Below are 14788 nucleotides of genomic sequence, written 5' to 3' on the forward strand. Positions count from 1 at the left end.
CATTATCTCGGGGCACCTGGGTGGCTCAGTCGGTTAAGAGTCTGCCTTCAGCTCAGGGTCCTGGGATCAAGTCCCAAGTCGGGCTCTCTGCCTAGTGGGGAGCCTGCTTCACCCTCTCCCTCTGGTCCTCCCTCCTGCTCGTGTTCTTTCTCTTTCTCATATAAATAAAATCTTTTAACTAAATGAATGAACGAATGAATGTGTCATTATCTCAAGTGTTTCTGCTTGCTCACCCAGAAACAGCAGTAAAGAGTACATTAAAGGGGCAAAGTTTGACAGAACCTGTATTTGGGACTGCTCAAAAACAAAAGACAAAGCAAACAAAAACTAAGACACAGAGCTTTGGTACCTTCTCAAATTTCTCATCTCTGCAAAAAAATTCATATTTTTTTAAGTTTTTCTCTTGTGGTGAGAAACATACATGAAATCTACCTTCTTAATAAAAATTTAAGCATACAGGACAGCACTGCTGATACATTAGTGTAAAGCAAATCTCCAGAATTTTTTCATCTTGAATGACAGATGCATACCCATCAAACAGCAGCTCCTCATTTTCCCCTCCCCTTGCCCCTATGACCACCATTCTACTTCCTCCTTCCACGAGTTTGACTACTAAGGATATGTCATACAAGTGGAATCATGCAGTATTTGTCCTTCTATGACCAGCTTATTTCACTTAGTGTAATTCTTCAAGGTTCATCCATGGTGTTGCCTATTGTGGGAATTCCTTATTTTTTAAAGCTGAATGATATTCCATTGTACGTATATACCTTTTCTTCATCCAATCATCTTTCGATGGGCACTTCGATTGCTTCCACATCTTTGCTATGGTGAATAATGCTACAATGACCATGGGAATGCAGATATCTCTTCAAGATTCTGATTTCAATCAGTTCTCTTGGATACATACCCAGAAGTGGGTCTACTGAATCATAGGGTAGTTCTATTTCTAACTTTTTGAGAAACTTCCATAGTGTTCTCCACAGTGGCTGCACCATTTTATGTTCCCACCAACAGTGTACCAGGGTTCCATTTCTCCATGCTCACTAGGATGTGTTACTTTCTGGGGTTTTTTGATACAGGTATGAAATGGTATCTCATTGTGGTTTTGATTTGCATTTCCCTGATGACTAGTGATACTGAGCATCTTTTCATCCCCATGAAAAATGTTTTGCCTGAAAAACAAAGTATTCCAACGATGAAAGAAAACACCACTGCTGTACCTCTTGTAACTACATTCTTCTATTTATAATCAGAAGTCACTCCATTCAGATTGATTTTGTTACAAGTCTTAAAAATTATGACATCCTCAGAAACTATGACATGTCTTAAAAATTATTCCAGCTTCAAATAAAAGAGAAAGACAGACATCAGGGTAAAAGGGGTTCTGGACATCCCAGTGCATTCAGAAAACAGCCCTCCTCCCCCAAAGAGGGCAGCATAACCCAGAGGTAGAGAATACTGTACAGCAACATCTGTTGAGCCTCAATGAGCTAACTCTGAAAAGTATAATAATATCCAAGAGAAAAAAAAAAAAAAAAAAAAAAGTGAGCAAAGAGAGACTATCTTTGGGTCAAAAAATACTATGTACAAACTTGCAAGCAGAAGTAGCAGCACAGTTAAAGTCCTAAGTTAGGGTACCATGCAATCACATGCTCACATTAACATGGATCTTCAAAGCGAAACTATACCCGACACTTGAATTTACCAGGGCACGCTCACAGGTAGGAAACAAAGGATGCACACTGGAAATGGCATCTTTCCCACCTCCATGCTTTGACCTTCACAGAGGATGCAAATCAGCAATTTCCACTTAAAATCCGAAATTTTCACCATCTTTTGTCAGTTGGCATCACTGACAGCACCGGGCCTTACATCCATCATGATAGTAACTCCGTCCTCCCAGGTAAAGCCGAGGCTGGTACTGGGCTCAGACTCCCCTCCACCAGGTCGATGTTACCCACCTGGCCCCAGAGCCTTTGACTTCGTGAGCCCCCCTCCATTACGTCAGTCACACTCCACAGGATGGTAAGAGAAGGGAACCTGGAGGTCATCTGACAGGCGCCCGGAGTCTCCCCCTGGAACAGTTACAGCACCACAGGAGTCGGAAGGACATGATTTCTGCATCAAAGACAGGAGGAAACTCTCTGACTTTAGTTCATCTGCTTGGATTCTGACCACCAGTAAGAGCTGGACCCAGACTATCCATCCACCCATGATTCTTCCCACTCTATACCCTCACTGATGCTGTCACCCCTGGATAGAGACAAACTGGCCAAGAAACTTTGATTTCTGACAGGGTTCTGTTGTAAAACACCTGGTGCCTAGTGCAGTCCTGGGGAACACGTGCATATGAAAACGTATTATTTGAAGGAAAGAAGCAAGGAAGGAGGGAGGGAGGAAGGACGGACAGATAATAAAAAAAAGGCAAGAAGAGTTTCTTCTATGGGTAAATGAAAAGACTGGGAGCAATTTGCGATGAACTTCTTCCACAGAATTACACCCTCAAGTGACAGACAAGATTGATAAGCAAAGAAAAATAAAGTTTCCAATCCTATACTGTCCTTGAGAATTTCACATTCTTTTAGAACAGTCTATCTCACACTTGATTAACATGCAGACCTTACTTGAAAATGTCTCCTCTGGGTTCCAGAGTTGACGTAAATATTGTTTATGCCATGTTGCTTAACTATGAACAAACATAAACCAGATAAAAACTTCTTATAGCGCCAAAACATTCAGAAGGCCAACATACATTTACAGAATCAATGAGATCAGAATTAGCAACATTCATTTACTCTGAAGCGAAACTGCCATCGCCAACGTCACTGTGGTAGTACAGCTTCAAGTGGCTCTTCTGAGCACAATGACATGACAAAAGTCCCACCGTCCCATCACTTTCTACCGAGACTGCAGACCACCCAACACACTGCCTTGTCAGCCACTGTCCTGCCTTCCTCATCGGCCCATGGCAACGAATGCAGGATGCTGCACCATCTTTACCACAAAGGCAGGCTTTGAAACAGTGTGGCCAAATCTGTGAGTCACCAGGTGATTCCAAATGTGTGCAAATTAGTTTGTATTATATTTCCTCAAAATGAAAACAAAAACATACAGTATTCTAAGATTCCCAAGTATACGTGTAAAGACCCCAAAAGGTCTGTGGCCCCTGATTTGAGAAACACTCTTGACATGAAATGTCCATAGCCGGGGGTATACACCAGGAGGTAGTTTTTCACTGATTAATCAGTGAGGCGGAGGTCAGGGTCAAGTCTCTCTAGTGCCTAGGACACTGGCAGGCCCACTGAGTGAATGACAGAAAGAATTAAAGAAACATGCTTGAGCTTGTGCATCTATCGAACTTTCTATTAGACATACAGACTAAGTCCTTAAGGATTAAAATTCACTATTCTCCTTTTATAACTGCTCTGACAAAAGTGATTATACGGGGATGTACTGTATGGTGACTAACATAATATAATTAAAAAATCATTAAAAAAAATAAACACTAATTAATCAAAGTAAAAAAAAAAGTGATTATAATTTGGGAAGTTCCAAATATTTACAAGTTGAAGCAATGGAATCCTTTTTTGAGGAACTAATTATAAAGAAATCATGTGTCATCCCTATATTCCCCCACAACAACTTCCCTGTGGAAAATAGTGTTTGCTTTCCATTTTACAACCTGATTTAAGACTAATATCGTTAGATAAAAGTAGCCTGAACACCCACAATAAGGAATCTCTCCCCATTTCTTCCGTCCAACAACATTCTGCAATGGGGAGCTACTTAAGTGCTAACAAGTCACGCATGAAGCAAGAGTGTATGCTGTATACATCATTTTAGGAGGAAAAAACCCAGGCATCTGAATCTCTTCATCACCTACAGGGTCTCATTTCTGCCATCAGCCTCCAAGCCTCCATTCAAGGCAGATCAGCGCTATGCAGCTACTTCTATTTTTCAAATGAAATAAGATTATGTAGCCCAGGCAGAAATGAAGAAATGGGCAAAAATTTCTCCATGCTCAACATGACAGGAATAGTATGACCTTGAATTTGAACAGTGATTTGGGAGAGGAGTCAATCAAAACTTCAGGTTAAAAGACAAGCTAAGAGAACAGTCTATGGTACTGGAGGGTAGTCTTCCCCAAGGACACCCCATTTTGAGCCTTTTTCTTTGTGTCCACACCATAAGGGCAGGATAAATAATCTCTTATCAAAACCTGAGAACAAAGCACTGAACAATCAGTGAGATTTCACAGTCTGAGCAGGGCCACTAACCATCTGGCCAGACAGATAATCCTCCAAGGACAGCACAGCGAGAACATGTTTCTGGGGCCAGGAGGCCAAAATTGAAATCATTACCTTGAGATAAAATTCAAATATCAAAACCAGGAGAGACCACCAGCAAGTAGAGCCCATAAAAGCCAAGCCATGCACAGACCCCTACAAAGCCCAGGAGCAAGGCTCAAAAAGTTCCAGGCAGAGCTGTGGTCTTCTCAACAGACAGCTTTCTCCCATTCAGCAACAGGGCAATGACACACAGAATTATAGGAGAGGATATACTAAGGAGGAAAAAAGGAAAAGCAACAGACCAACAACAGTTAGAAAATATATATCTATAAAGATCCCACTTCTGAACCGAGAAAAAGCAGAGAAATCTGGAAAGACTGTGGCCAGAACACTGATAGATCGCAAAGCCAGGGCCAGAGGTAAATATCAGACACTGGCAAAAACACACTTAATCCTCTTCCAGGACTGGGGTCCAACCCACTGGCACGCCTCAAGGCTAGACAAGTCTTTACCTACTTGGATGAACACCAAATAATATTTCTGGCCATATGAGTGAAAAACATATCTTCAAATACTACAAACACCATCCAAAGCTCCAAGAAGCTCACATTCTGAGGATACTCAAGAGCTAAAATCAAGTAGAGAAGAGCTGATTTGTCTCTCCCACCTCAAGATGGCTTTCCATGAACTCATTCAGTGGAAAGAGAGGGGAAACTGAGGCACTATCCAATCTGTCCATCTGTCTGTTGATCTCTGTCTTTCCCCTCCTCTCCCGCTCCATGTCTCCAGCCCTTTCTCTGAGTTTATGTTTCTCTGCCTACATCTGTCCTCTGCTTTCCCATCTTGTGAAGCACATCATGGAAGAGAAGGGTGCTTGTGAAGCAACTGCGTTATTAGGAAAGAAAGCAATCAGACTGGAAAGGACTACCGTGGAAACCAAGAAGGGGAAATGTAAAAGAACCAGTGTGGAAACTATCCCTCTGCCTACTTGTAACTACATGTTTTAAAAATGTCCTGCTTAAGTGGGATTGGTGCTCAGCCATTGATCTTTTCCCCTTGATTTTCATAATCATCACTACAGTTATGTGGATATGCTGACGTACAGTGTTTTTGACAAACCATATACAGCTCATAAGTGGGTAGTTTTGGTTCTTCTCAATTAAATTTATTGTTTCTAGATGATCAAAATAAAAGCCTCCCCTTCAACAGTGTGTGTGTAGGAAGATCAGAAACCATGAGAAACAGCTGACCACACGGGACCGATTTGGGTGTCTGAACAACAGCGGCAGCCCAGCCCTGCCTGGCAGGTCACCAATCACAATCATGCCTGTTACATTACAAGCACCATCCTGGGTCTGTCCCTGATCTGGCCATTGTGGCAGAACCTGTGCCCACGCACAAATCCACTGTTGTTCTCATGCCAGCTGCAGCCTCACGTTTCCATTTGTGAAAACATGCAGTTCTAAGTTGATGTATCAAAGTGGTATCAATTCACAAATAACACAATCAGAACCAACAAAGTTGAGAAAACTCTGAAAAGCTTCAGGTCCTCCTAGAGGAAAGAGTTCTGTCCCACTATCCCTTGGTCAAATGCTCACACACACACATACACACACACACACACAGACATCCTATTTCCCCTCTCTCCTTGCCAATCTTAGAACACCACGACCAGCTCACACAAGAACGTATAAAGAGAGAGAGAGAGAACCAACAAAAAGAATGGAGAAGATGCTTATAACATGAACTGCATTCTCAGTATATGAATCAAGGAATCAAAGAACACCAGTTTATTCTGTTCATTTTGCAAACATTTACTGAGCACATTTATTAAGTACCTACTAGGTACAAAACTCCCTTTCATAACCCCTGGCACAAGAAATTGGCCAGACTAGGTTATTGCAAGTCTGTTCTCTATCTCTCACCCAACATTTTCTCCCCACTTCATGGAATGTTTTTGGCCCTGTACAATCTTCCTTCCTGAATTCTCTTCTATAACCACATCGCCTTGGCCATTCTGGTTTCACCTGTTGGCTGACCAAATTCCAGTTCACTAGGAAGTGGTGATGGCTATCCTGCCCCTATAGATGATTTACACCTGCCCAGCTCAGGTTAATAGGTCACGTGACTACTGGGGACATCCCCCTTTAGGGGAAGGAGTCTTTAAACTGTCCATAAAAAAACCAACTTGAGAGTGAGTTGACACACATCTCAGAGACCATTTTCATCCTTTTAGAGTGCAACAGTATTTCTTCTCTAAGATCACAATATTGATGACTGGGGAGTTTAAACCCAAACTTGCTTAATATTTTTAAACCAGGAGCTTGAATGGTCTTACAAATGGAAATTCTGTCAACACTGCCACACTCTGCCTTATAGGAGCCAAATATACTTATATCTGATACCTGATCTTCTCAAGCTGGACATGAAAACCTGCTGGATAAGAATGGACAAGAAGCCACAAGGGGTAAGATGTTGTGCCAGATGAGAAACAAAGCCACTAGATGAAATGGCACACCTTCCTAGAGAAACAATTTTCCCACTGGAGGAAAGTATAACATTTTTTATTAAAATAAGTCCCAATATATCATGGAGTAAAATGAACAAATACATGACCTTTTTAAAAATAAAAACTCAAGATTTCAAAGACAGCTACTGGTTGTGGTTGTCTGTTGGGCTATATATGGAATTTCTTGCAAATAACCCTCTTTTGCCTTCAAATGTTCTTTGATGAAATTTTTGAGAAGTGCTTCACCCACACTATAAACTTCTTGAGGGCATGAACTACATCTCATCCTTCTCTCTGTCCCCAGGGGCCTAGGGCAGGACCTATGATAGTGTCTGGCACAAAATCACTCAATAATGTCTGCAGAATTAATTTGGCTGAAATAATGCCAATGGCATTATCAATAACAAAAGACTTCTACTACATTTGGATGAGAGGATGGGAAGGTGAACAGCTGTATGAGGAAGTGGAATAGACGCAAACCAATTTACCAAAAACAGTTAGTGGCTGCCATGGTAACAATCAGATGAAGCAACTCAGTTTAGTTCTTTTCCACTTGAACAAGCACAGGAAGGCAAATATTGTACTTGTTAATCTCCAATCACAAGGGGGTGTGGCTTAAAACACAAGTCTACCAGGTGACATTGGTGCCCATTAAACTTAATAACCTTTGAAGAGTTTGGAAAGGCATCATGATAATAACAATATCACCAGTAATATTAAATCCTGGTTTCTATACTGATACTAAGAAGACCATCCTAATCATTTCAAGGTTAAGTGTCAAATATTTGTTGCTGAGACTTGACAACTGTGAAAAGCAGATCTGTGTGTGGGTATGCGTGTAAAACACAGCATGGGTTCACCTTTCCTGATTCTTAAAATTGTTACCTTTTGTAACTAGCTAGACCCAAACCAAGTTACAGATAAAAGATAATTCCAAAAGTATAGTTTATAGCAATGCTTACATTTTTCTACTTCCCTAGTAGAGACGTTGGATTTTAACTCGTTTGTAAATAATAGAAAAGATGGGTATCACACCCACTTTCTCTACACCATCCGTCTCATACTTGGCAATGAGTCACTCTCCAATGCCTTACTCTCCAAACTGGAGGGAGGAGCTGGGCGGAGGAGGAAGTGGAACTCCCAGGCTTGCAGGTCCAAGCTGTGAATGGGTGAGCAAGACCACTGACCCTCCCAGAGCTATTTGCTTTTCTGAGTCTTATGTCTAAGATTTGCGTGCTGCCAGGCAAAATGATACCTTTCAGTTCTCAATAAGGACAGCCGGAGCTCCAAAAGCTTTCAACCATAATCCAAACAGAAATACATTTTATAGCATTAACATGTTTGTAGGGTCTGAGGAGAAGTGAAAATAACAGTTCAAGATGTACCATGACAGGAAGTCGAGGACAAATGCGTATTACTCTTGAATAAAACCTGAGTATCTTTCTCTCCATGCCCTGCCCCTGCAGGCATTCCCTTTCCCCCTGAGAATTAAGTTAGCAACTTGATACCATTTCTGTCCAAGGCACAGAGAATTTACTGTATAATTTTATCATTTTATTCCATTGCATAAAAAGCAAGATTTTCAGTTCAACAACACATGGGATCAAATCCCTGCTCTTTCATTAACCAGTGAAGCTCCTTACTGTCTTACAGGACTTAATTTCTGGGTCTTAGTTTCTTCATCAATCAGAGATAAGAAAACCACTTCCCAGAGCTGTCGCAAAAATTAAATGAATGAACTCTGTAAAATACCTAGCACATCAATGAATATGTAAGTCCAGCAATATAAATGCCCAACGTGTTTCGGCTTCTATGTTGTTGTAGGAAAACGACAAATACAAGCACTACTACATATAAAGGACACGAGTTTTGACCGTGTCGCAGCTCCGGGTCGCCACTCCCGGGTGCAGCCAGAAGGCCTTGGTAGAAGGTGCGATGAGATGTGGGGAGCGCTCCTAAACTCTGGTCTGGGCACAAACTCTGGACGCTGCGGATTTCACTGTGTGGCCCTCAGAAATAAGCAAATGAAACTTTCTCCCCAAACCCTGAGTCCGAACGCACTCCCTTTCTGCAACTCTAGGGGATCTCGTCTTGGAGAAATTGGAGTCCGTGGATGGAGAAAGGCAACTCACAGGAGTAGGGGCTAGTGGGACTGCTCACTCCGCGGGTTAAGAGCGAGATGCCAGCGCACCAGGAAGGGCAGGTAAGACCATCCTCACCTCCCGCCCTCCAACCCACACACGCACCTGGGGATGAATTTGGCCTCGTCTCCAAGTCGCGCCTGGAAGTCCTGCCAAGCCTGGCCGGGACTGGCCCGACCCCAGGGGGCTTCCAGCGCGTCCCCGTCGCCCTCGTCCTCTTCGCTGTCCTCGGGGAAACGCCCCGCCTGGGCTGAGGCGGGCGAGGGCCCCCCGGAAGGCCAGCCTCGGCGCCGCCCCCCGCGGCGGAGCCCACGGAAGCCGCGCGCGAACTCCTGAAAGGTGATGGCGCCGTCGCGGTCAGCGTCTAGCCGCTGGAACACGGCCTCGGCGTCCGCCGGCCGCACGCGCAGCTCCGCGCACAGCGCGCCAAACTCCTCGCGCTCTAGGCGCCCCGAGCGGTTCGCGTCGCAGGCAGCGAAGACCGAGCGCAGGCGGGCCAGCTCCTCCGGGTCCCCGTCCGCCTCCATCCCGCCCGGCGAGGATAGCCCAGCCGGCTCCGGGGCGCGCGGCCCGCCGGGGCAGCGGCGACGGCGGGAAGTCCGGGGCCACCTGCTGTCGCCGGGAGCCGTGGCGAGTTGGCCTTGTCCGGCTGGTTCGGCCACTTGCAGGAATGTCCCGGCGGGGCGGGGGCGGGGCGCTCCGACGCTGGTCCCGCGCGCGGCCCCTGCCGGCTCGGGAGCGGGACTCCGGGTACAGCGCAGCAGCGCCCGCCGGAGACTGAGCGCCCCGCGGGGCGGCCCTCACACTTTCCCGGCGGGCCCGCCTCCGCCCAGCCAGGTAGGAGGGGCGCGAGGCTCGGGTTCCCACGCCTCCGAAGTCCGTTGTCCCTTCTGTGCCAGGCTCCAGCCGACCGAGCCTGGGTTGGGGCCTCTTGAACTTGGGATACCCGGCCAGAACCGGGGCTGCAGCGGTAACGTTGCCAGGCCCTTCGGAGTAAACACTGTTTGCTCCGGTAAAGCCAAGAGCCAGCAGGAGTGTGCAAAGGTAACTGGACAGAAAGAGAGACGGAAGTTAGGGGTAGGATGCCAAATTGGTTAATGTTATGCGTTTTTATTCTCTTGTAATTCCGGAACATTGGTAAACGTCTGCATATACAAGCTTTCTTGCAAACTAAACTACAGGATTTACCAGAAGACCCCATTTTGTGATTTTACTGGCTTTCCTTAAGCCATGTCCTTCCAACATTAAGTTCCAACTGGTTAATACACGTTAGAAATCACATAGATCTTCCAGATCCCCCCATCCAAATAATTTTTCTCAGTCCTTGTCTCCACAACCTGAGAGAGAATTAATAACCAAAATCTTTTGGCAGGCAGCGACAATTAAAGACTAGGGTAGCTTTTTTTTTTTTTTTTTAGATAAATCTTAGGGGAATCATATATCCAAGTGCATGTTACCCTTTGATCTGAAACGCTTACTTCAGCAGTGCTATTGTTTCTTTAATACTGACTGCTTAATGGGTACAAGATCTTAAAAATTCAATCATTTTTATCTATTTTTTTTAATCTTACCCTGTTTCCAAGAGACCCTCACTCTGTCATTTGACTTACGCATGTGTTCCCTTCTGTGATTCTAATAGCCTGTGAAAATGCATTTGGGTAATTTTTCCTTTGTTTACATTATCCATTCCCTTCATGCTTTAGATTTTCTTTTATTTAATGCCATTTCTTTTAGTTATGACTCTGTATTTCCATTTTTATCTCATTCTGGATTTTCTATATTGCTTATTACTTTGATTTTTTTATTATGATTAAAATAAAGTAAGGGATTTGACAGACATCCCTCCAGGCCTGTGTTCTTAAACATAAGGCTAAGTGCTAACCATCTGAGGAGCTATTCATTCTTGAATAGTACAATAAACAGGGTCAACGCTTAGCATCTACCAAGCTGTAAATACCACTGATAATCACCATCTGTAAATTTAACTGCTAAATTACGAGAGGCATTCTATTAGAGGCCCTGGTCTTAGCAATCTAATTGCTAAGTGAATATAGTTCCAGACAAGTGGACAGCTAATACACTGAAATGAATTTTATCATTAGTGCAATATAAATTGTTATTGATTTTGAGTTTATGTGCTTTCCTGTTTATTCTAAAGATTGATTTTTCCATGTAAAGGAAGAAGTGGCTAGCTTGGTAATGCCCTTAAAGCTTTAGAAATATACTTGTTAAACTGAACCTTTGCGGTATTGTTATCATTATACTGTTAGCAATTACTAAATAACCCGTAGTTTTCTAAATAGATGAGTTAATATTTTTAACTGCTTAGACAGAAGTGCTTAGACTGCTTATGCAACTTCATTCCTGATGAGTTAATATTTTTAACTGCTCAGACAGAAGTGCTTAGACTGCTTATGCAACTTCATTCCTGAATTCACTTTGACCATTGCGCTCAGTTTCTAAATTCTTATATTTTTTGACCCACTTTGCCCTTTCACTGAGTGTCTTCACCAAAAAGTCATCAAGAAATACGGATTCTTGCAAATGTCTGGCGTACACATCTTTTCATTTCCAGTGGTAATGATCTGCTTCAGATCTACTAGAAGTTATCTACCACTGCATCACAATACGACAGTCACTTAGTGATTTAAAACAGCAGCCATTTCATTTGTTCATAATTCCATTGTCATTAACTTGGGGTGGGGTCAGGTAGGTAGTTTTTCTGCAGGCTTGCCTAAGATCATGTAGTCATGGTGGTTTCACTGTGGCTGCATGGCGTTAGAAGGCCTCACTCATATCTGGAAGTTAGTGTTGGCTGTTAGTTGGACCATGCGTCTTCAGGAAGCTAGCATGGGCTTTGTTACATGGGAGCAGTGTTCCAAGAGGCTGAGTCCCAATGCACAAATGCTTTTCAAGCCTCAGCTTATGTCACAGTTGCTGATATTCCATTGATCAAAGAAAGTCAGCATGGCCAAGCCCTACATCAATGTGGAAGGGGACTATACAAGGTCACAGATACAGGGAGATGTACTTAACACAGGGAGAGGCCCTTACTGTAACAATACACCCTACCTAAGGTACTGGGATAGTCTCGAAGGCATTCTCTCAGTTTCCTGTCCTGCCGAACTTCTGTTCATTCTACACAACCACAACTGGACAGTCCTTCTCAAACACCAATTATTCTGTCATCCTAGAGCTCAGTTGTTCTCAATCTGATAATTTTATTACCCAGGAGACATTTGGCAGTGTTTGGAGACAGTTTTAGTTGTCACAATTTGTAAAGGGGAAGATGCTACTAATATCTAGTAGGTAGCGGCCAGAGATGCTGCTAAGCACCCTGTCATACACAGGACTTGCTTCCCATGACAGAGAAGTATCTGCCTAAAAGTGTCAATAAAAGTTAAGAAAAACTGCATCCTAGCTCAAAAATTCCTAGAGGTTCCCCAATAAAAAAGAGAACCAAGGGTAAACTCTTCATCTGGGCATTCAAAGTCCTCTATGATCTGGCGCCACTTCATATACCCAAAGATCTCTCCCTTTAGTTTCCACGGGGCTCCTATTACCCCCAAATATGCCACCCTCCATTACATAATTAACATAATAACTCTTTATTGTCATCCCAAAATGTAAATATGAAACTTTAGTTTTCCCCTCTTCTGTCTAACGAATTTCCCAACCTCAGTGGAAGAGTTGGATCCTTCTGTTCCTACCAAAGTTTCCACAATTTCATTGTGACCTGTCTCTTACAAAGACATTACTTAGTATGTATTATGTCAGCTCAAATAAACAGGCCACAGGGATGTTCTTTTTCTTTTTTTCATGGTTTTATTTTTCAAGCTAAAATTCAGTTCCATCTGGAATTTAGTTTGGGTCAGGTGTGAGTTGTAGATTTAACTTTACTATTTTTCTGGATTTCTACCTAGTTGTTTTAACACTGTTTATTCAACTATCCCTTGCCCATGGATTTATTTTTTTTTATTTTATTTATTTATTTTTTTAAAGTTCCATGATTTATTACTTGCGTATAACACCCAGTGTACCATGCAATACGTGCCCTCCTTACTACCCATCACCAGCCTATCCCATTCTGCCACCTCCTGAAGCCCTCAGTTTGTTTCCCAGAGTCCATAGTCTCTCATGGTTCATTCCCCCTTCTGTTTACCCCCCCTTCCTTCTTCCCCTTTCTTCTCCTACCAATCTTCCTACTTCTTATGTTCCATAAATGAGTGAAATCATATGATAATTGTCTTTCTCTGCTTGACTTATTTCGCTTAGCATTATCTCCTCCAGTCCCGTCCATGTTGCCGCAAATGTTGAGAAATCGTTCTTTTTGATGGCTGAGTAATATTCCATTGTATATATGGACCACAACTTCTTAATCCAGTCATCTCTTGGAGGGCATCTCGGCTCCTTCCACAATTTAGCTATTGTGGACAATGCTGCTGTGAACATTGGGGTGCATATGGCCCTTCTCTTCACTACGTCTGTATCTTTGGGGTAAACACCCAGTAGTACAATTGCTGGATCATAGGGTAGCTCCATTTTTATCTTTTTAAGGGACCTCCACACTGTTTTCCAGAGTGGCTGTACCAACTTGCATTCCCACCAGCAATGTAGGAGGGATCCCCTTTCTCCACATCCTCTCCAACATTTGTTGTTTCCTGCCTTGTCTATTTTTGCCATTCTAACTGGCATCAGGTGGTATCTCAGTGTGGTTTCGATTTGAATTTCCCTGATGGCTAATGATTTTGAACACTTTTTCATGTGTCTGTTAGCCATTTGTATGTCTTCATTGGAAAAGTGTCTATTCATATCTTCTGCCCATTTTTGATTTATTTGTTTCTTGTGTATTGAGTTTGAGAAGTTCTTTGTGCCCATGGATTTAAATGTCACTTTTGGCATATACTTAATTCCTCTCTGTATGTGGGTTTATTTCTGGACTTTCTAGTCAGTCCTATTAAGGAATCACTCACATTTTGAAAGGACTCTTGAGCTTATAAAAAGATTCTTAAAGTTCCTTTTGGTTTGCCTTTCATACTTTAAGTGTTTGTTTATACATCATTAAATATATGGCAGAGAAGATCAGGGGAAAGTGAGGAGGAGGCAATGAAGCTTAGGACTAATTTGTTAAAAGTACAAATTGACAACCATCTGATATTGTCATGTAAATCAGTGAGAGAATAGTTGGTTTATAGAAAGAGTAAGGAATGTCCTGTTTATCAAAAACGTGAGATGCTTCTGCAAAGCTACTCATGAGTTACTGAGGAATGTTTTTGAATATCCTCAGCAATGCACTCAGGCGAAGGCCAGGGTTACATAATCTGTTTCCAATTTTTTCAAGAAAGAGGGAGAAGAAAGAAATAGGAAGCATTTCTTTTCTGTTCTAGCCTCCAGAAATAGCTAGTGAGAAATTGGAGGTAACAGAGCAACCTTTGAGAGCCAATGAATTGGTAGGTAAAGAGAGCTTCCTGTATTTATCAGCATGACTTTGAGAAAGATCAGCTTGCTCTGTGGCTACCGAAGGATTTTAAAAATCAGAGATAATCTTGTTAGAGTGTGTTTCTCAAAACAGTGAAAAGATATTATGGTGATCAAATACACTTCTAAAACACAAATAAATTTGGAAAAGAATCCTACTCTATCTCTTCGTGGATGAGATAAAGAAATCTGTTTATACTTGCTTAAGCTAAAATTTCCTAAATGTATTTGACCATGGAAGTAGGGTTTTTGGTTCGTTTGGGGTTTTGTCTCAATTTCTGAGGGCTTTCCACCAAGTTGTGATCTTGAGAACATACTTCGGGAAACCAATGACCAAGATAATGAGTCATGAGAAATTATACCTTTGC

At 42.7% G+C, this 14788-nt stretch overlaps 1 protein-coding gene across 1 annotated transcript in view; it reads right to left on the reverse strand.

Moving 5' to 3' along the window:
• RASEF (RAS and EF-hand domain containing) overlaps nt 1-9730 on the reverse strand; it is an 80074-nt gene extending 70344 nt beyond the window's left edge. The window contains exon 1 of the mRNA XM_034647346.1: nt 9048-9730. Coding sequence (XP_034503237.1) covers nt 9048-9469 — 422 coding nt within the window. The 5' untranslated portion in view covers nt 9470-9730. The remainder of the gene's footprint in view (nt 1-9047) is intronic.
• Between the last annotated feature and the right edge of the window lie 5058 nt (nt 9731-14788).

The sequence above is a fragment of the Ailuropoda melanoleuca genome, chromosome 17 (assembly GCF_002007445.2).
Source record: "Ailuropoda melanoleuca isolate Jingjing chromosome 17, ASM200744v2, whole genome shotgun sequence".
NCBI classification, from domain to species: domain Eukaryota; kingdom Metazoa; phylum Chordata; class Mammalia; order Carnivora; family Ursidae; genus Ailuropoda; species Ailuropoda melanoleuca.